General features: G+C 40.0%; 1 protein-coding gene across 3 annotated transcripts in view; it reads left to right on the forward strand.

Annotated features, from left to right (window-relative positions):
- The window catches only part of clcn2c (chloride channel 2c), a 139,174-nt gene that overhangs the window by 56,819 nt on the left and 60,618 nt on the right, over positions 1–21,737 (forward strand). For all 3 annotated transcript variants that reach the window (XM_044031759.1, XM_044031760.1, XM_044031761.1), the window contains exons 3-11: positions 6,457–6,588; positions 7,203–7,331; positions 7,641–7,774; positions 9,692–9,769; positions 13,494–13,572; positions 14,407–14,532; positions 14,687–14,771; positions 19,521–19,622; positions 20,603–20,687. In XM_044031759.1, coding sequence (XP_043887694.1) covers positions 6,457–6,588; positions 7,203–7,331; positions 7,641–7,774; positions 9,692–9,769; positions 13,494–13,572; positions 14,407–14,532; positions 14,687–14,771; positions 19,521–19,622; positions 20,603–20,687 — 950 coding nt within the window. The remainder of the gene's footprint in view (positions 1–6,456; positions 6,589–7,202; positions 7,332–7,640; positions 7,775–9,691; positions 9,770–13,493; positions 13,573–14,406; positions 14,533–14,686; positions 14,772–19,520; positions 19,623–20,602; positions 20,688–21,737) is intronic.

Below are 21,737 nucleotides of genomic sequence, written 5' to 3' on the forward strand. Positions count from 1 at the left end.
AACAACAAAAAAAGTGTGTTTAGCTCTGTCGTCTTATTCTTAATTAAATAAATCAAACTCTCAATAATCGGTGTTTTTGGCAACTAACTTTGTAGATGTGTGTGCCGTCGTGAGACGCTTCATTAAATTAGAATTGCTTATAACGGAGTTTTTGCTCCGGGACATAATGTACACATTACATGTACACATTACATGTACACATTACATGTACGTTCTTGCCTTTGATCACAATGAACTTCTTGCCACAAACAATGAAAATGCCAACTTTACATCGTAATCCTGACTCGCCATCTCTGCTGCTTCATCGATTCTCTGTTTAGCTGTTTACACAGTTTATTCAATCAATGCATAGTAACGCAGCACATTTTACATCCAGTAACGTTAGCGGCGCTGTAACGACGGGAAAAGTAATTAGTTAGATTACCCCGTTACTGAAAATATTCCAAACACTGGTCAGAAAATCAAAAATAAAGTGCACACATTCACGTCTCCTACAAACATTACTACAACTCTTATGTGTCAGATACGATGCTCCCCGTCACCTTCGTGTCTCGATAAATTCTGCTTGATACTTTGACCCTACGTTTTGTCATTCACCCATTCACACCACCCACACATCTTTGCACACTCGTTCTACCTCTGATCCACCATCGCCCCATCCTAAGAGGCCACATTCACGAGTTTAGGCAAATCCAAAAAGTTCCCAGATTAAAAAAATGCTATCTTTATAGTCACGATTCAGGGTCTGGATCCTGTAAGGTGCTTTAGATACTTAAGTACAATACATTTCAGGTACTTGAAGACTTTTACTCAAGTAATATTGTAAAAAGTGACTTTAACTTCTACCAAAGTCTTTTTCTGGTAGGATATTTGTACTTTTACTCAAATATCACTCGCTTTCAAGTAATTTACGCAAGAGTTCCTGTGTTTCTTATATTTCTCTGTTTTCTATATAATACTGTGAAGCTGTTGGCCTGTTTTTGTTTACATTATTTGCTATTTGCAAAATGATAAGTCTATAAGTGTAGGCTATTACTATAGATTTTCTTTTCTAATACTATACATGTTTCAAACAGGCATCACTATTGTTTATATCTTTTGTTATATGCACAGCTGTGCTTTTTTAAAACTAAACCTAAATAAATGGTTGATGGTGATTAGTTAAAAGTACACACTTTACCCGTTTTGTTCAAAATACCGTTACAATATTGCAAAATATCGAGATATGAGTTTTGGTCCATAACGCCCAGCCCTAGTCATGCGCTGTTCAAACGAGACGGTCCAACCCACAGAACTCACGGGTTTCTCTTCTTCTTCTTCTTCTTCTTCTTCTCCCATTGAATCCGTCAGGCTGTAACAGGCTAAACGCTGCCCTCTGCTGACCGCCATGTGCCTCACGCAGTGCAACACGCCGTCTCCTTCACATAGAGTTGATCAGGTTGTTGATTGTAGCCTGTGGAATGTTTGGTCCACTATTCTGTTTGCAAATCATCAGATACTAATTATGTCTTTATAAAAGATCTACAGCAAATGCCCTTTGTTCGGTTGTTCGGTTGTTCGGTTGTTTGGTTGTTCAGTTGTTCGGTTGTTCAGTTTTTTGGTTGTTCGGTTGTTTTGTTGTTCGTTGTTGTTGTTTGGTTGTTCGGTTGTTAGGTTGTTCGGTTGGTTGTTCGTTTGTTAGGTTGTTCGGTTGTTTGGTTGTTTGGTTGTTCGGTTGTTCAGTTGTGTTGGAAGCTAACCCTAAAGCACAAGACGATCATTATTACTTTTACATTGAACTGCTTTTAGATACGAGGAACAAAACAATCTTTGTTGAGTGTTGGTTTTAATGTTACTGCTTTAAAAGAAAGCTTAAAACATACGTCACCCATTCTTTGGAAGTCATTGAAGATTGATGTTGTTTTTTCTTTGATTATTGTGTGTTTGTGTGGGCCCAGACACAATTACACCTCATTAAGGAGACATTGTACTGTAGCCACATGACAGGTGTCACAGCCGTCACCGGGCAACGAGTGAACATAGTGATTGAAAGCGAGACGAGGTACTTCGCCCACTTGCCCAGGACTCTGCGCTACAGCACATTTACATAAGCAGCACCTGGGTTTACATCTCATTAGCATCGGGAAAACATCAGCATGTTGGATGGATTGTTGGACAGTTGGAAGACAAAGGTTGAGAGTCATGCTGTATCTGTTACCACATGTGTAACTACTTTTCCTTCATTTTATAATGGATGGATTACATGCATATGTTGATATCATTTAGGAGGAGATTTTACTTGGAGGACAGTAGGAGCGCAAGAATGAGGGGATTAGCACGTCATGGAAAACAAATACAATCAGCAAAAGTGAGAATAGGTTGTAATCCGACAGTTTAATATAAAAAGTAATATAAAAAGAAGATTACCAATTACACTGTGAGACAAATTATGAAAATCCTGTATGTGCGTGACATGAAAGGAAAGTGTCAAGCAACACCACACACACTTGCATGATATGTTTAAAAAAAAACAAAAACCCATCAGATTGAGATTATGTTGAATGATATTACAAACGCCATATGATTCATAATTGGATCATTTTTACATCTTAACTGTCAAACACACATTTTTAAATAATTACAATGTCTTTTGATATGGACACTGCACTTTTCCTGACTATTTTCTATTATTAATTCCCCTGCTTATTTCTGCCACACTATAGATTTAAAAGTGTTGCACGATGGAGTAAAATTGGGATGACAAGCACAACTTATCCTATTGTAACAACAACGTAGAGACAGTTTACAATCATATTCATGAGGATTATAAAAGGTCAGTGACTGTGTCTATATGTAATATTTTCATATGATACACAATGTGTTTTTTTTCCATGATTGCATTTATAAAAAACATAAAAATCTTTCTGATTTTGAATCAATGACTATATTTATTGTCGACTATTTTGCTAATCTCGTATTCGGTTTCTGATTGTTCAGCTTCTTAAGTGTGAATAGTTTCTGGTTTCGTGTATATTGATTCTGACCCAATGAAGACGACGGTCTTAAACACAGCCAGTCATTTCTAATGGGATGGTTTTCCTGACGCGTGGAGCTACATAATGAATGTGGAGTCTCATTGGCATGACTGTGCAAAATGGAGGCTCCTCCACCCTTTATAACAAAGTAGGGGGCTGATTTAAATAAGTGGGTTTCATGTGGGGGCAGAGGTAAGGAAAATGCACCTGTAGTGATTTTTCAAATGAATTATGCAGATGTTTTATTATCTGATTAAATATAAAAAAAAAAGTGATCCATAGCATCTGCAGTATAAACTTAAATATCGCTTATGATCTGTATCTCTAAACTACAGTGACATATGAATTAAACTGTATACTGTATATATTAATATATATATATCTTTGTTAAATGGAGGGAAGAAACTGTAAATATACACATTTCAGAATCTGAAAACTAAGAGACCTTATTTGAATGATTAGAATTATAAAACTGTAGATGTAAGTCTAGTTTTCTCATCCATTTCTTTTTCTCACGTGACTTTTTTGACATTTAATCTTCTCTTGTGATGGTGTGAACCACTGTCGAGCCCTTTTGTACCCTGACGTCAAACTTCAGAGCTTGTGTTCTCACTCATGCTGGATTGTTTTTAGGGCCCCTAACCCTTTCAGGGCCCCCAGACATTTGCCTGCTTCTTGGAATGCCCCTTTTTATCACCGTTAAGTATTTAATTTCCACAACTTGAGTCCCGGCGGTGTCTTAATATGTAATGCTGCCGCACAAAACAAGCAGACGCACACATGTGCTCACACACGTGCAACGTCCTCAGTCCAAGGAGCTCGATGTGCTGTGTATCCATGGCAACCTCAATCAGTCTTAGCAGGTTTGCAGACGTTCTGTCTCTTCCAGAAGAGAGAGCGAGCAACCGGGAATGGAAAGAAAGACGGAAAGAAGAGAGCGAGCAAAGGAAGAGAAACCGGTGTAGGGAGGGAGGGATGAAGCAGACACGGTTTGGAGAAGGAGAGGAAAAGATGAGAGGTGAAGTCAGAGGTTGAATGTGATTAGAAAGCAAGGGGGAAGAAGAAAGAAAGAAAAGTGGCATCAGGGAGGGGAGGGTGGTACAACTGGTGAGTCAGATGGCAATGAGTGATTGGGAAGTAGCATGCTGCTTATTGTATGCCATGGAGAATAAAGTCAGCAGCGTATGTGTGTGTGCGTGCGTGTGCGTGTGCGTGTGTGTGTGTGTGTGTGTGTGTGGGGGTATTTTTGTGAGCAAAACCTGAAAATGACTCTTTAAGGGTTGAGACTTGGTTTTGGGGTTCGGGTTAGATATTTAGTTGTTAGTGATGGTTAAAGTTAAGGGAAGGGAGTAGGGAATGCATTACATGTATGTCTATGTGTGTTTGTGTGTGTCTGTGTGTGTGTGTGTGTGTGTGATAGAATGGTCAGTGCTGGTATTGCTTAATAGGTCTTTCGCACACACATTTACTCATTTACATCGTCTAGTGTCTGGATGACAGAAGGGGCACAAGAGCACAGACGGCTTGTGGGTGAGATGACGCATAAGGGCGTGCACACACACACACATCTACACACACACACACACACATCTACACACACACACACACATCTACACACACACACGCACACACTTACTTGAATATATACATCTAAAAAAAGCAAAGATGAATCATTGTGTAAGTGTGTTTGTCAGTCTTTGTCTGTTCATGTGTGTGATTGTGATTGTGAAGTGTGCGCACTGGTGTGGACAGTGTGTATCTGTATTTATTTTCTTTTCAACTGGAGTTGTGCACACGTGTGTCAAACCAATGCAAAATGCGTGATTGTATGTGACACGGACCCTCGCTGACCTCTGCTGACCTCTGTTTACACCAAGCATTAGCGTGAGAAGTGACCCCACCCCTCCCAAATACTAAAGTCCCTGCAGAGAAGAACAGGAAAATGAGAACAGGATGGTGAGAGAGGTGGAGAGAGAATGTTGTGAATGTCATTGCAACAAATCACCATCAAACTAATGTTCCAGCAATTATCTACAATGAATATTTGTGTATCTCTGTTCCACAATGTCCATGAATGTGAGTTTCCTGTCACTGGCAGGTGAGTCAATTAGATCTGCTTCTGCTTTATATTCTGCACCTGTGTGTTGTAGTCCATGTGTGTCGTGGCATTTGAATCCGCGTATCATTCGTTCATTCATTTTTCAGAATTACCTGAAAAATGAAAAAACAGACATTTGATTTTCAAAATAAAATGAAAAATAAAAAAACACAGAAAACGAGCGCTTCCTGTTTCTTCCAGTTTTGATTTTTCCATCTAATGCAAGTTACATGTTTTTATATTGTCCCATTTGCACTTAATTATTTTTACATGTAATCACTATAATATGATATAACTGTTAGAATTTAGCTCTCCTGGCACAGGTCACTTCCGGGTTACGCAACTTCAAAAAAATAAAATCTAGAACAAATGGGAAACGCTTGTTGGAAATTGGGAAAAATTTGTCATTATCTGTTTTTTAATTTTTCATTTTATTTTGAAAATCAAATGAACAGTTTATTTATCTATTTTTAGTTTCATTTTGAGAAACAAATGAAGGAATGATACACAGATGTTTATGTTGCACTTTAACATACTGTAGATCAGTTTGTTTAAATTAGGTAACAGAACAGTTATAACAGTTATAACACAGTTATTTTCTGTTATAACTGTGTTATGTGGTAACCTTCTGCACTGTTACTGTCCTCCACTTTCAACACAGATCGGGGTGTTGGAAGAATCTCACTGCTGGCTGACTTTCATGACTTTGTGTCATGAAGTCCAAATATTTCAATTTCACACATGACCTGATGCAAAGATAAATGATCATTAGACACTGACAGCTTACATGAGACTGAGTCCATCCTCTGCCAGCTTAAAGATTTCAAAATAAAGTACCAGAATTGCCAGAATAAAGGTAGTTGATGGTGGAAAGACAGACAATGCCTATCACCTGACCTCCCACCCCTAGCCAGACTAGATGCTCATTGGCCCCCAGGTCATTTGAGATTGAGAACCCTGGATAAAGGGAGCAACTAAAACACACATCAAAAGCTTTACTTATTGAAGTTGTTCTCCTTCTGTGTTTGCTCGGAGGCTATCGATGGTACATTTCAGCATTTTAAAAATGGTGTTGACTCACCAGTAGGAGGTGCTGTTGTTCATACTCAAACATTGACTTAAATATTGACCTACGACCTTTTCACTGTTTCTGCATTTCAAAAGCAGTTGGACTGAAACACAGCTACAGTTATTGGCCACTGTTGCTAAGACGGACTCCTAAAATAAAATGCATGACCCGTTCCCCTGCATTGTCACTATGTGGGAAATGTAGTTTTTGCAGCTGTTTTAGGTGTAGTCCTAATGTGTCATCCTGTCATCCTGTCATCCTGTCCATCCCTGTAGTCTGCACGGTTCGCTGTCAGAAGTTCCTGATCTCTCGGGTTGGGGAGGACTGGATCTTCCTCATCCTGCTGGGACTCGTCATGGCGCTGGTCAGCTGGGTGGTGGACTTCTGCATCGCCATCTGCTTACAAGGTGAGGCTTAGACGGAGGGATGGACGTAGGGAGGCAGGGACTGGGTCTGTATGTCCCCACAGGTTATGAACCCTGCATTGAACCCATCCTTTTTACACACACCACTAGTTAACACTTACAAACCAGGGCATAGGCAGCTGTGGGCAGCACTGTATCTGTGCCTTGTTCAGGGGAACCCCTGGGATTTGGACCTGTGACCCTCTAGTTACGAGCCCACTTATTTTCCCTTTTGCCATGAGTCGCCAAGTAAACCTGAAAAGTAGAATATACCAAAGCGCACAGAATAATATTACAGTTTGAAAAGTAACAAACATGATATATAGTTTGTACAGTGTTTACTGGATTGTTGTTGTTGTTGTTTTGAACATAGAATTTACAAAAAAAAAGATCTAATGTTTTTAGCAAAAGAGTGACGTAAAGAGAGAAGTAAATCCACAGCAGCGTTATCGTGTCATAGATGTAAATAATCACAGAGATTAAATGTGACATATTTATGCATGCATGTATGTATCTATGTATTTGTACATCTGGCGTCTATTTTGCTGGGTGCGTTGTGTTGTTGTGTTTTAAACGTCGTCCCTAGTGCGCTGTCTATTGTGTGTTTGTGCCCGCAGCACAGAAGTGGATGTACGGTGGCCTGGACAGTAACGTCTTCCTGCAGTATTTGGCCTGGGTCACTTATCCTGTCGTCCTCATCACCTTCTCTGCCGGTTTTACCCAAATCCTCGCTCCGCAGGCTGTTGGTACGACACACACACACACACAAGTTCACACAGCTATTCTTCTAAGAACTCTCATTGATTTACTTTATTATAATAACCTAAATAAAGCGTTGTGGACTCACCTGTAACGCCGGGTTTGAACATTCACTCTCTGAGGACAGATGTTAACTACACGTCTGAATGCGGCCTTTGTTACTGCAGAGAAACGAATGGCTTATTTAGTCAGTCGTAAACCTACAGTCATACAAAGACTGAAAGTGTGTTGAGTTTCTGTTGCAGTTGACACTCACCTTTAAGCACCTGCTGTGCTCCCTCCCTCACTTCCTACAGGTTCTGGTATTCCAGAGATGAAGACTATCCTCAGAGGGGTGGTGCTGAAGGAGTACCTCACCTTCAAGACGTTTGTGGCCAAAGTCATCGGCCTCACCTGTGCTCTGGGCAGTGGCATGCCCCTGGGCAAGGAGGTAGTACACGCACACGTACACGTACACGTACACGTGTCTAAAATCGACAGTATTTAACAGAGGATCACACATTTTTAATTCACTGATTCTAATGATTCAGTTACATTGAAAACAACTGCTTTATAAGACACTAGTCCCTTGTTTGTGTGTGTCGCATGTAAAAGGAAGTCCCGTGTAGTGATGACTCCGCCCACGTTGTTTAGGTACTATTGCTTGGACCGTAGGTGGAAAAGGTTTTTTTTTTTTATATAATTCCAGAAAATACCAAATTTACAACTCTCCAAACTCAGACTGAAAAACACTTCCATGATGTTTTTAATGAGTAGTACTTCCATGACAATATATTAAGTATCTGATCGTTGTATACTTGTATTTTTATTTTCTTGGCTTGTTTCTTTTTCTTGCCTTAACATTAGAGTGTTTTTTTTCTTTTTGGCCGACTTATATAGAGCTTGACTCTAAAACCTAAAACCTGAACATTTACATTCTTGAAATATGAAAAATACAACAAAAGAAATACTAATAAAATTAGTTTTTGTTGCTGACAAAATCCCCTTTTGCATCGTTAAGTTAGCAGTGGCAGTTAAACTCAATATCTGACCTACATAGTGCAGCTACTGTTAGTGTACTGTATGTGGTCTGGTGACACACTTTAACTGATTGGCAGAATGAAACTTTTGTGTGTGATAAAACGTTGCTGCCAGGCTCCAGGCCGACATCAGCCTTGAACACCAGCTGAAACATCGTCCAAGGTGGGTGTTCCAAGAACACCAGCTGTCATTTCAAATCGTTATCACTCATCAAAAACCCATTCAGGTCAAAGTCAAGTGGAGGAGCTCTTTGTGCTGCTGCTGCAAAGTGGGGCAGCTCAATCAAGACTAAAATCACTACATACATACAGACCTAAAAATTCACATTATTAAAATCAGTGCACATAGTGTATACATTCTTAACAATCAGCGAATACTCAGGGAAATGTCTCAAGGAACATGGACATCAAAACTATTGTGTTCATATTAGAGTTTTTTGCATGAATTATGAACGATTCTAAAGTGCCAACAGCCCAGAGTTCTTCATTTGTTTTGAGACACTTTTTCCCCCTTTTGTCCAATGTGGACACATCTCAATGCAAATCTGGCCAGGACAGATGTGAAGCATCACTGGTTGAAGCAAAAAAAAAATAAAAATTACAATATCAGTGTTAATGCCAGAAAAGGATTATTCATTTAATCCATTTTTAAATGAATACTAAATTAATCATCATCTGTTTTGATAATGGATTTTTTTCTTCTTTAATAATTAAAATGTTAATAAATTTTTTTGAATACTAATCCATTTGACAAATAATTCATTAAAACTGAATCATTTTGGTTTGTGGACAAAACACAAAACATCTGAGAACATCATCATGTCAATGTTTGAGAAACATTTTTCAACTTTTTCTGACATTTTCTGAACCAAACTATTCGATTCATCGAGAAAATAATCGAGCGATTAATGGGTTATCAAAATCAACATTATCAACATTATTTAGCTTTGGCACACATACACTCCTCACAGCTGCTTTTCATTTCCTTCCACTTTAAGCCTGAATTTGACCAAATAACATAATTGTAAATGATGTGTTAGCGTATGTGTTGCCGGATCGTTCCTCTGATTTCAGTTTTTCAATGACAAACGCCTCCATACTGTATTTACTGTAATGTAATTATGTAATGAATGAAAATCAAACACTGAACAACTGAACGCACAAAAGTGAGGTAAGAACTCATCTATTGAGTTTCCCCAACGCCTTGTGACCTATACTGCAGCCAGCCACCAGGGGGATGACAAAATGTTTTCACCATTTGAAAAGCCGTCATGTCGTCCATCTTCAAAGACAGTCCTTACATCTGCAGTCTTTTTTTTCCTCTTCAGGGTCCATTTGTACACATCGCCAGTTTGTGTGCCGCTCTTCTCAGCAAGTTCATGTCTCTGTTTGGAGGAATTTACGAGGTAAATAGCTGTTTTTGTTTTGTTTAGCTGTTGATTTCACTGTATGTTGTGGTCTTATGCAACTTCAAATTAAAGTTTCTATTGTTTACATTTTTGCTGTAATAGTCCCCGGTGCGGGTCACTGGCTTGATGTGTGGTCAGTGCACTGCACACCACATTGCTACATTGATGGAAACATGATAACTGGCTCTGGGTCGCACTCACAATCATTTCAACGCCAGAAAAGAATGAAGGTTTTGATGAACACCGTTCATCAGCATTTTTTAAGGTTCTCTGATATTATATCGATTATGAAAATAATCGTTAGTTGCAGCTCTGATGCAGATCAATGTGGCTGCGGGGTGAAGCAGTTTTCTTGTTCCTGATCGAATGTGCAAAAAATAGATATTAACTATATGTAAAAGCGAGCGTCCTTGCAAAGTTCCGAAGTTTATTTTCTTACATCCAGCAGTAACACATACTAGTTAAGAGAACACACAGGAACCATGATAACATGTACAGCACCTCCCACGACACGTGTAGTGTCACACGCGGCGTGACGGTTCAGCAGCAGGTGCCGTGACTGATGTGATGACACGTGTGACAAGTTCCTCAGGGAATGATGTGTGAAACCAGGATTAATTTAGCCCGGTTTCATGTCTGCATCTTATGCGTCTTCTTTGTCTCCGATGTTTTCCTTTTCAGGTTTCAGCCACAGATCGTATATGAAGACATAAGATACAAAGACTTATTTTAGCTCAGGTGACAACAGACTGATTGTATATTGAAGACTCTGATCTCTGTTTTCACGTCGCCTTCCTTTTCTTTTCTTTCCTCCTCTCTGAAGTACTACTGTCGATTTCCTGTTTCAGGGTTTCAGCCACTGTCACCCTGTTTAAGATGGGTGGTTAAGGGGGTCGGTAGCTCTCGTCCAGCCCTGTTTTTGAATATTCCCCATAGGGGTGGGCCAAAAAAAATGTACGTAAATAGTTATTTCCCCACAAAATTTTGATATAGTTTTTAGCTTAATGATCAGAAACAGCTGAGTTTTTTCTGCCATCCAGGGTTTTTGAAAAGAATCATGTTCACGTGGCGCTTCACATCTGTGCTGTTTCAACTTTTTATTTAATTTTTATTTTTCGTACAGCACCATCTTTATCATTAGCAGAAGCTGCTAAATGTAGCATTTAAAACGAGTGAATGCCATTTGCGTTGATCTCCTACATTTGGCACGGAAATATTTAAAATCTCAATTCAAAACTCATTCTAATGACTTTACAAGTCACTAGTTTGTGTGTGTCGCTTGTGACCCCGCCCACGTTGGGGAGGTACGAGATTGTAATGGAACACCAACCAAACCATAAAGAGTCGAGTCGAGCCATGCTGTGCCGGGGCAAGGTGAGCTGGCCTCATGCTGCCCTGCATCTTAAGCATGACCTGAATGTGCCTGTGTTGGCACATTCAATCCTTGAATTTGAGGAAATTGGTCCTGGAAAGTCCTTGAATTTAAATGAAATATATCGGGAATTCTGATCTTATACTCGTGTGTTGATCATGGGCGGGCCTATTATATAACAACCCTTATTAATCATGTTCTGCAACTCCATTGTTCTCTCCTCCTCCTCCTCCTCCTCACCTCCATTGTTCTCTTGCTTACTTTGTCATCTTTTATTTTTCCCATCGTTAAAATTAGAAGTAAAAAAATAGGTTATATTCCACTCTCCTTACTAGCTTTGCTGCTGTTTATATTCCTTTGCACCATGAAGGAGCCTGGTCTAGAGTTTAAGGTAATTCAATTCTGCAGTTCATGTCCAACTACAGCAACATTACTACAGGAGCTAATCCCAGCTAATCCCACATGTTTCTTCAAATAAATACATTTAAAAAATAATGTTAGAGTGGCAAATTTTATACTTTTTACATATTTATCTATTTTAATAACCATACAGGCATGCTGATGTTTAGTAGGCCTACACAATGACCGTATAGAACTCACAATAACTGTGATCCTTTTTTGGGAATCATGACTTGGTTCATGACTCTGGTTCAACGGTGGTCTACCTGTGGTCTACCTGTGGTTCACCTGTGGTTCACCTGTGGTCCACCTGTGGTCCACCTGTGGTCTACCTGTGGTCTACCTGTGGTCCACCTGTGGTCCACCTGTGGCCCACCTTTGTTCCACCTGTGGGTCTACCTGTGGTCTACCTGTGGTCACCTGTGGCTGTGGTCCACTACATGTGGTCCACCTGGCTGTGGTCCACCTGTGGTCCACCTGTGGTCCACCTGTGGTCCACCTGTGGTCTACCTGTGGCCCACCTTTGGTCCACCTTTGGTTCCTGTGGTCCACCTGTGGTCCTGTGGTCTGTGGTTCAACTGTGGTTCAACTGTGGTTCTGTGGTTCAACTGTGGTTCAAACTGTGGTCTACCTGTGGTTCAACTGTGGTTCAACTGTGGTTCTACCTGTGGTCTACCTGTGGTCTCAACTGTGGTGCTGTGGTCTACCTGTGGTTCAACTGTGGTTCAACTGTGGTCTACCTGTGGTCTACCTGTGGTTCAACTGTGGTTCAACTGTGGTTCAACTGTGGTTCAACTGTGGTCTATCTGTGGCTAATCCACTGAGGATAAAGTCTCTCTCACACACACACACACTAACCTTGTCTTATCACTGCCATGCTGCTTGAAGGAAGCCAGTCTTACATCAGGAATGAAGGTAAGGAGGATCAGTTGCATCAAAATAAAAACATTTCCCATGATGCACTGTGAACCTCTGCCCGTCAGTCATGCAGCTCAGCGTTCTCAGCCCTTCCTGTCTCTACTGCGTGTTCCACTTCAAATACCCATCTCACCACATCTCATTGTGATTCTCCTACAAGTATAATCAACGGTGTTGGGCATTAATGAGTCTCACTCATTTGTATTTTATTACTTTACCCAGTGATGGGTAGTGTAAGGGATAGGATGGCACGATACCAATATTAGTCTGATACAGTTTTGAACTATGAAGCTGTTCACAACAACATTTGTGCTAAAGCATTTCAAGCAACTTTACATACGTTCTCCAATTGTGTAGCAAATATTCTTCTCCCCATAACGAAGAAATAAACAGCCCACAGCATTACTGTGCACCTTGAAGCTTGTGATGTGTACGACGTTTGGATTGTACCAGATTTTACATTTTCATCTTTCCAATATCTGACCAATAATGAGCTGATTCAATGCGATTCAGCCAGTATCTGTATCACATGGGCTAATCTATTATAACAGATTACAAGAGAAACATGTCACCTGTGGTCTACCTGTGGTCTACCTGTGGTCTACCTGTGGTCTACCTGTGGTCCACCTGTGGTCCACCTGTGGTCCACCTGTGGTCTACCTTTGGTTCACCTGTGGTCCACCTGTGGTCCACCTGTGGTCAAGACAGGTCACATGGGAAGGAATGTGAGGAAAGAGGGAGATGTTAGCAGCTCCATTGTTTCACTCTGAATTGAAGTGAATTTTCTACCATTGTGTCTATGACGTTTCTGACGGTCATTCATACATGGATTGTGGTTGTGCGACTGTGTGTGTGTGTGTGTGGTGCATTGTTGTGTGCCGACCTGTTTGCTGGGCTGTTCTGTCGCACGCCGTCAGGCTGGCCGCTGGCTCTTCTGAGGGACCACCATTGCCTTTGCGACGTCTGAGTGATCCAGACCTTTTGTTTTCAACGTGTCAGCCACTGATCTTCTGATGTGTGTGTGTGTTTCAGAACGAGTCAAGGAACATTGAGATGCTGGCAGCAGCCTGTGCTGTAGGAGTGGGTTGCTGTTTTGCTGCTCCTATAGGAGGTGAGTGTCATATCAGCACGTGAGTGTGAATGGTTTAGTTCTGGTTGTATAGTGGATGCAAAATAGGTATTCTAGTGTACCCAGAGACAGGTTAGTTTTTCTTTTTATACTGTTGTACATGACCTGTACTGCCAAGCCAAACAAGTCACATACTGTAATATTTCCCCGAGTGCATGTCGTCCAAGCCTGTAGGGGGCAGTGTTACAATCAGGAGTCGCTACAGTCAATCAGGTCTTACTTCAGCAACGACATGAGTCCAGAAAAAGAGGTCATTTGACTATCTGAAAAAAACTGAATGACTGGGTTTTTCAAGTGGACTCTCCCAGGATTCATGGACTCAAACTGTGAAAGAAACTGTGGTTCAGGAAGCATGAGTCATCATTTTCACACGTGTGTTGGCCACTGCAGGGTCCGGACCTTAACACAGCAGTCCAACACCATCATAGAGAGAAGACTTTCAGGGGAAATGAATGCATTTGTGAATTGAAACAATGTCACAGCAAATGCATGTTGTATTTAATGTTACAGGCAATGTTTTTTGGAAGATACAATTTGCAGTTATGGTTGCTAGGGTGAGAGAGAGGAAACACCTGAAAACCTGATTAAAAGGATGCAACATTAGTATAATCCCCAAGTTCAAGATGAGTCACCAAAACTTTCAATGCAGATTTTTGTTCTTCTAAAACATTTTGGAAAATGTTTCTTTTAACATTACATGTCATATACTGGTATTTAGGGGATGTGTAAAGCAACATACTGTGTGTATATGTAAACTATATATATAACTTTATTGCAAGTGGTAAACAATGGCTATGTGTGTGTGTGTGTGTGCAGGAGTGTTGTTCAGTATTGAAGTAACGTCCACGTTCTTTGCGGTGAGGAACTATTGGAGAGGTTTCTTTGCTGCTACCTTCAGTGCCTTCATCTTCAGAGTCCTTGCTGTTTGGAACAAAGACGAAGGTAATTATCGATCACTTGAACTTTACTTATTTTGCACTTGTCATGCTTCATTTATGAAAGACCACCTATGTCAGGTGAACAGTTCAGCCACAGCGAGCTGAATTGTGTGTTTTCTCTCCCTCTTCATCTTGCTTGGATGTTGCTCTTCCTCTAGAAACCATCACAGCTCTGTTTAAAACCAATTTCCGGCTGGACTTCCCCTTTGACCTCCAGGAGCTTCCTGCCTTTGCTGTCATTGGGTAAGTAAATATTCAGACGTGTATACACCTTACGTGGTGCATCACGAGTGGAGAAGATTAGCAATTAGCTTTTCCACTATACAGTTGTAGCACGACTCGTTGGGCTTTTTTTTGCTTTTCCATTAGTGACAGTACCTGGTTACCCGGGGCTTTTTTGGTACCTGATCTGTCGAGGTTCCAAGTGAGCTGAGCTGATACTAAAATGTGACATAAACTCAAGTCACTGGAAGAGTCATGAGCACGACGTCTAACACAAGAATCAAACCGAACAATCCTGTACTGTAGATTAGACTTAAACATCCTGAAAACATGTGTTAATTTACCAAGGAAATTTATTATTTAGTATTTATGTAGTATTTATGTAGTATTATGTAATGTTGAGCGACAGCACTGCTGAAAGCCAGCAATCATGAGTGGAATCACAACCTGTAACTAATCTTTTTAATGAACTGATTTTAATGATTCAGTACACGGAGAAGAACAGCTTTGCTCGTCACTAGTTTGTGTGTTACAGAAGTTACGATCCCCAGAATCACATCCCTCCTGTCCTTCAAATACCACATCAATTTCCACCTCTCTGAACCGACCATTAACACATCCATCCACACACTCAGGTCTTCTTCCTCCATCCACCTCCATGTATGATCTGCCTGCCCTTTCTATCATGGTGTCCAGAGAACTGCAGACCTTCTGCCTCACACCTCTGAAACTGCAACTCTCATTCTCTCTCCACTTTCAAATCCTGTCTTCATCAATCACATCTATCCATCCTTTATCCACCGCTTTATCCTCCACCGACCGGAGGGTTGCGGGCGGTGCCGTGCCGGTCTCAGCTGACGTAGGCGGGGTCACACCCTGGGCAGTTCGCCAGTCCATTGCAGAGACCAACAACCATTCACTCTCACATTCACACCTATGGTCAATTTAGAATGACCAATTTCCCTAATCCCAATATTGCATGTTTTTGGACTGTCGAACTGTTCAAATTAGATTTATATAAACCCTCTGTATATAACTATTTTATGCATTATTAACTTAAGTTTTAAGTCGACCTTGAGTGCCTAATATAATATGTAGTTTTACTTTGACTCAGAAATGGTTTGTTTTTGTAGTCTTAGCATAATCCTTTTATTTGTACTTGAGGGAGGAGCCTTTCTTTATGGGGGTGACCCTCTTGTCTCAATATAGTCAGAACAGAGTGTGTGTTTCACATTTTGAAATTGAATCTTACTTTTTGGACGGTACATATTCTTCCACATTGGACCTGTAATTAAATCCAAACATTGTGAGTTATTGTTTTACAGTAATGTTAAACAATAAAGGTATTCACATTTTCCATGACTGCAGCATAAAGTCAGATATTATTCAGGCGCTCCACTCCCTCCTGCCTGTGGAGGTGTAAATTCAGGGTAGCCTGCATGAGTCCCCTAACATGGATAATTCATCCTGAAACAGTTGCTTGCACACTGAGGAGTGTCTTATTTTATCCTGCCATAGCCTGAGGGCTCCTTCACTGCTGTGTGAATGAGACCATGAGCGTGGAAAAAAGAAAGCAGGTGGAGCGATATGGAGAGGATGGCTCGCTCTCTTGCTACTCTCAACCTTCCTTTACTCACTCTTTTAGATTAAATCACTTTCAAGTTAGAAACTGCAAAAGGAAACTCTCTTCTACTTATTTCTTTGTTTGTTTAACCTTGTTAACACCCACTGCTCCATCAATGATTTGCATATATGGTGCACAAAACACCACCTTCAGTGTGTGTGTGTGTGTGTGTGTTTCCATCTTCTCCTGCCAATTGCTGTTGAGCTGAAAGTCGGTCAGTGTCCCAGTCAACTAGGCCAGAACAAGTTGTTCAGGAAAGATTCTTCACACGTTCAAGGGCAATTCTTTGAAGAGTCTTCTCACTGTTTACACCTTCAATCATTAGAAAAGAGAGGAGGCTACTTTTTCTCAAAGTTGAATTTCATCACTACTCTTGGAACAGCCAATAATGATGTCAGATTTAGTAAGGTGAAAATGTGTGGGGGCCGACCATTCAGCCTGACATCCTTTGAACCAATAACATTAAATACAAATGATGTATTTTAGGAAATTTTCATTGCAAATGACATCATTTTTGTTCATGGTCAAGTTTTTACTAAAATCATTGTGCCTTTGAAGACCACATCAAATGAAGAAGCTGTGATTGGCACATGCAGGCATGTAGTCAAGCAGTGTCGTATAATCCAACTTCTAAATGTTTTTGTCGCCATCTTGTGGCGTTTTCAGCCAACTTTTGATTTACTAGCGCTACGTAGCTATTGTGCTTCCACCTTGCCAGCAGTTGTAAAGTAAAACGCCTCCTGTGTGCAGTGTTGGAATGTCACTGGGTGACTGGGTGAACAAAGGTGTGAAGAGGACATGGTTTTATATTCAAAAGTTACATACTACAGCTTTAATGTAAGTCATCGCAGACTAAGTCCCGTGGTTTAATGTGTTTTTGCCGTAACAAACTAATCTGAGCTAAAGGAGTTAGCGGTCTTCGGAGGCCTCCTTCCTACGGTTCGGGGGGTCTGCCAGGTGGTTGGTAGATTATGAACTCCCCGTGACACACACACCCCGACGATCATCATCCATCACGATATTTTGATGTTTTACTGTAAACGTCATCGATTGCCAATATAGGGGACATCGCCCAACTCTAATATAGACTTTAATATGGAGTCGGTCTCCCTTTTGCATCTATAACAGCTTCCACACGCTTAATATTTTCAAGTGTTTTCTATGTGATTTTGAGCCATCACTGGAAAACTAGGTTCAGATATTCTCCTGAGTTTGCTGTAGGCCAGTCCATAGAGATAATCAGCACCTTTGCATCATGGGAATTGTTGATCCATAGTTGCCTCAATCACTAAATTCAATAGTAAATATTTTGGAACTTCTGTGTTTGAAATCATGAAATCTTACCAAAGGTGGCATCGGTCGACCAACAACTCCTGTGTCCCCACAAGCTGATCTTCTACATAGACGTTGGTGTTTAACTCTTGTGTTTCCCAGTTGGAAAAGGCTGTGTTGCATGGATATACAGCCTCACACACATTGTTAATTCTCTCCTGCCACAACAGGCAACCTTCAAAAGGTTGGAAGTAAAGGAAAAAAAACACTTGGAGTCTGCGAATGACCCCAGGAAAAACACTAACATGGCAGAAATCCTGCAGAAGAGGCAAATACAGCCATGTGGGGGAACTTGGTTAGTGAAGCTGAGAAAAACGCTTGGAGACATGAGAAGTTTCAGCGAGTCTGGAGGAAAGAAAGTTCCCTGCGGTGTTGAAGCAGTCTGAAATAAATGATTAAAATAATAAGACAAACTAGTAAACTTGAAGTTTGTATGGTTTTGATGTTTTTTCTCTGTTATTTGTAATGTAATGCATTTTTTGGGTAGTAGTTTAGAGTCCTGGAAACTTTGTGACTTTTATATTTGTTATCATTTCTTTAACAGTCAGTACGTTTCAGCACTGGTTTTCTGTACTGAGATGTGTTAGTGTGCATCAACCCCAACCTTGTGTTTATTGCATGCATACTGTATATGGCATTTATACAGTATGTATAGGCCTTTGCACATAAAACATGATATTATCTGCTATGATTTGATTTGAAAACTCTTAGTATTAACAAAATATCCATGTGGCCTTATTTGCTCATTGTACCCATAAAATTGATTTTCTAGTATCTAGCAGTTATTTACAATTGACTGCATGTTAAGAGTGTATTAACAGCTTGAAGTCAAAAAAACAGAGTTTCATTTTAGAGTTTTATTTAGAAATAAAATACACTAGTTATACATGAATAAGAGATTTTGCAGTAACAGTATAAGACATATTTACTTTACATATTATTCCCATCCCAGACCTCACACTTCCAGGCAGTGCCCTGAGTGTGGTCTCCCACTTAAGGATGGCTGCTCCTCATACCATAATAACCACATGTTGGCTTTGAAGTGCGACTTCTCATTTTTCAGAAACCATTGTAAATATCCCGACAGTGGAATTACGATAATTGCAAAGAGTGCTTGGCCAAAGCTTGGTGTGAAAGGCACTATTCTAAAGTGTATCTGGTCTTTATTGGCACACCAACTCATGTACTGTTACATTAACACTATCAAATAAAAACAACACTGAAGAAAAGAGGAGAGTAAAGTTGATCACGACAGACGTTCAGATGATGCAGTTCTCAGCATCCTTACATTATAATAATGCATATTTCTGATATTTTCTTTCCTTGGAATAGCCCTAACTCTTAATCCTAATCCTCCTTCACTGTTTTCACAGAGAGACAGGACTTTAAGCTACATAGATACATGCAGTGTTTCCTCTGGTGAATGTTCTCACCTTCCTTGTCATTATTTATTCACAAGTGTTTGATGGAAAGATAGAATTCTAAGCATTAGCTTGTCTGCAGAGCCGTCTGTCTGTCCTCTCCTCCTCCATAAAGAGGGACTCCCACTGAGCTTTTAAATGACTGCTTATGTAACCCTCCTTCCCTGCTTTGTCTGCGACTCCCCCACACATCCCTGTCGCTCTCTCTCTCTGTCTCTCTCTCAGCTGTTATTTCCTGCTCATTTTTCTATTCTTCCTCTCGCTGTTGTTTTTTTTTTTTCTGCTGACATTCTCGTCCTTTCTCCCTTTGTCGTGCTGTATTTGAATGTGTTGTGTTGAGTATTTAGTGTGAGACATACAACTGAAATCCCTTTGTGTTCATGTGTATTGCAGCATTGCCAGTGGCTTTGGCGGCGCCTTGTTTGTGTACTTGAACCGACTTATAGTCCAGTTCATCCGAAATCAGAAGGCCATCAACAAATTCCTCATGAAGAAGTAAGTGTCAACAGTTTTGACAAAATCCATCATTTCTATTACTATTATTTATGAAGAACCGTTTTTCTATTATTATTAATTAACCCTAAACTATGGGTTTGAATATTTTGTTTATAAATACAAATATTTTTCAGATTTTTGTTCAGCTTCTTAAAAATAAATACTTTCTGGTTTCTTTGCTTCATATTTATAAATCAATCATTAAGACTGAATCATTTTGAAGTTTGAAAAACAACATTTTGTAACATCTTATTGAAATAAATAATCGTTGCACTCCTAGAAGTAGGTTTTTTTTAATTTAATCATGTTATAGTAAGATTAACATCATTGATGTATATACATAACATAACACAAATCCCGTCATTACTTTGCACAGATTGTAAACGACTGCATTCAGTTTTTTTTGCCGTTGCCTTTCTTAGTCCACTCTTTCATCACCTTCATGTCCAACAAGTGTGAGGCTTGTTGTCCTAGACTCCTCCCCCTTTTTATCTATGAAAGTAAAGGCTGAAATTGATATTTGTAACATATATATAATATAATAGTATATCTGCCGATACCGAGTACCAATCAGATCCAGGATGTTATTATTTTTTTATTTTATTTACCTTATTTTATCATTTAACACGCCCCCAGCCGTGTTCTGCTTCGCTTTACGCCATTCAACCAACAGTGTCACTGCAGCAGGGAAGTGATGTCATGCCGCATGTGTTGTTTCTGTGTGGAGTGTGAAAATAATGAGAATAAATATACATGATCTCTGCCATGAAGAAGAAACAAACACCCCGTGTTTTTTTATAGTCTCTGCATATTAGAGAACGAACATGTCACTCAGTACCGCTTTATCCTCCACCTGAGGGTCGTGGAGCCAAACCCAGCTGACATACGGCGAAAGGGGGATTCACACCCTGCACAGGTTGTCAGTCCATCGTAGGGCTGATCGTTGTCTCTCTCTCTCTCCATCTTCCTTTTCTTCTCAGACGACTCCTGTATCCAGCGCTGGTCACTTTACTTGTTTCCACACTAACATTTCCACCTGGCTTCGGGCAGTTTATGGCTGGAAAGGTATGTTCCCCACACATTAATCACACACTGTAATGTATAGATTCACAACAACGAAGAATAACTGAAGACTGTTACACCAGCAAGTGTGTGTGTGTGTGTGTGTGTGTGTGTGTGTGGTTTATCTTCTTATAGATGTTGTGCACACGAGCTCATTTTATTTTAACTCCACATGGGACATGTCATGATTATCCTGACTCATGATATTATCATTTTCCTTATAATGACTGTGCTGTACATCAAGCACTGCTCTCAGTTGCTACTCATCCTATGTCAATATTTCATGTGCAATCCAGGTTTAAACTGGACATATTAAACTCATACTGTATGTATTCTGTGTATTTAATGTATATTCTGTTTAGTCTATTCTATTTTATAATTTTAATAGTCGATAACATGTGAAAATGCATGTTTAATATTTATTACCTTTACCTTTATTGTCATTGCTGCTGCTGTGATACCATCATTTCCCCCATTGTGGAACTAATAAAGGATCATGTTATCTTGGTTACATGGTTACAAGGTAACTTATGTTTTAGTAAATGTGTTAAAAAAGTGGAAAAAAAAGAATCTTAAATGAGATTCTGAAGACCTTGTGGAACAAATTATGACGAATTGTGTTTAAACAGCATTTTCACAGTAATGATCTTTCCTCGTCATCATTATCCCCATGAAGGAAATTTACCCTCAATCAACTTATGGATATACACAATCATATCATATACATATCCATTTATGTTATTACATGATTGATTATTTAATAACCACATCACAGGGTTAATGTGCTCACGTGCCATATTTTTGCACTGGAGACGACCATTATGTTCCCTAACTGGGCTGACTCACAGTTATGTGTGTGTGTGTGTGTGTGTGTGTTTGTGTGTGTGTATGCGTGTGTGTGTGTGTGTGTGTCGTGTGTGTGAGAGAGAGAGAGAGTACAATCCTTTCATTTGTGTAATTATTAGAATTAGAAAAAAAAATGTTCTGTGTTATGTCAGCCCCTCTCTCACCCCACACACACACACACACACACACACACACAGACTCTTTCCC

The sequence above is a fragment of the Solea senegalensis genome, linkage group LG8, assembly GCF_019176455.1.
Source record: "Solea senegalensis isolate Sse05_10M linkage group LG8, IFAPA_SoseM_1, whole genome shotgun sequence".
NCBI classification, from domain to species: domain Eukaryota; kingdom Metazoa; phylum Chordata; class Actinopteri; order Pleuronectiformes; family Soleidae; genus Solea; species Solea senegalensis.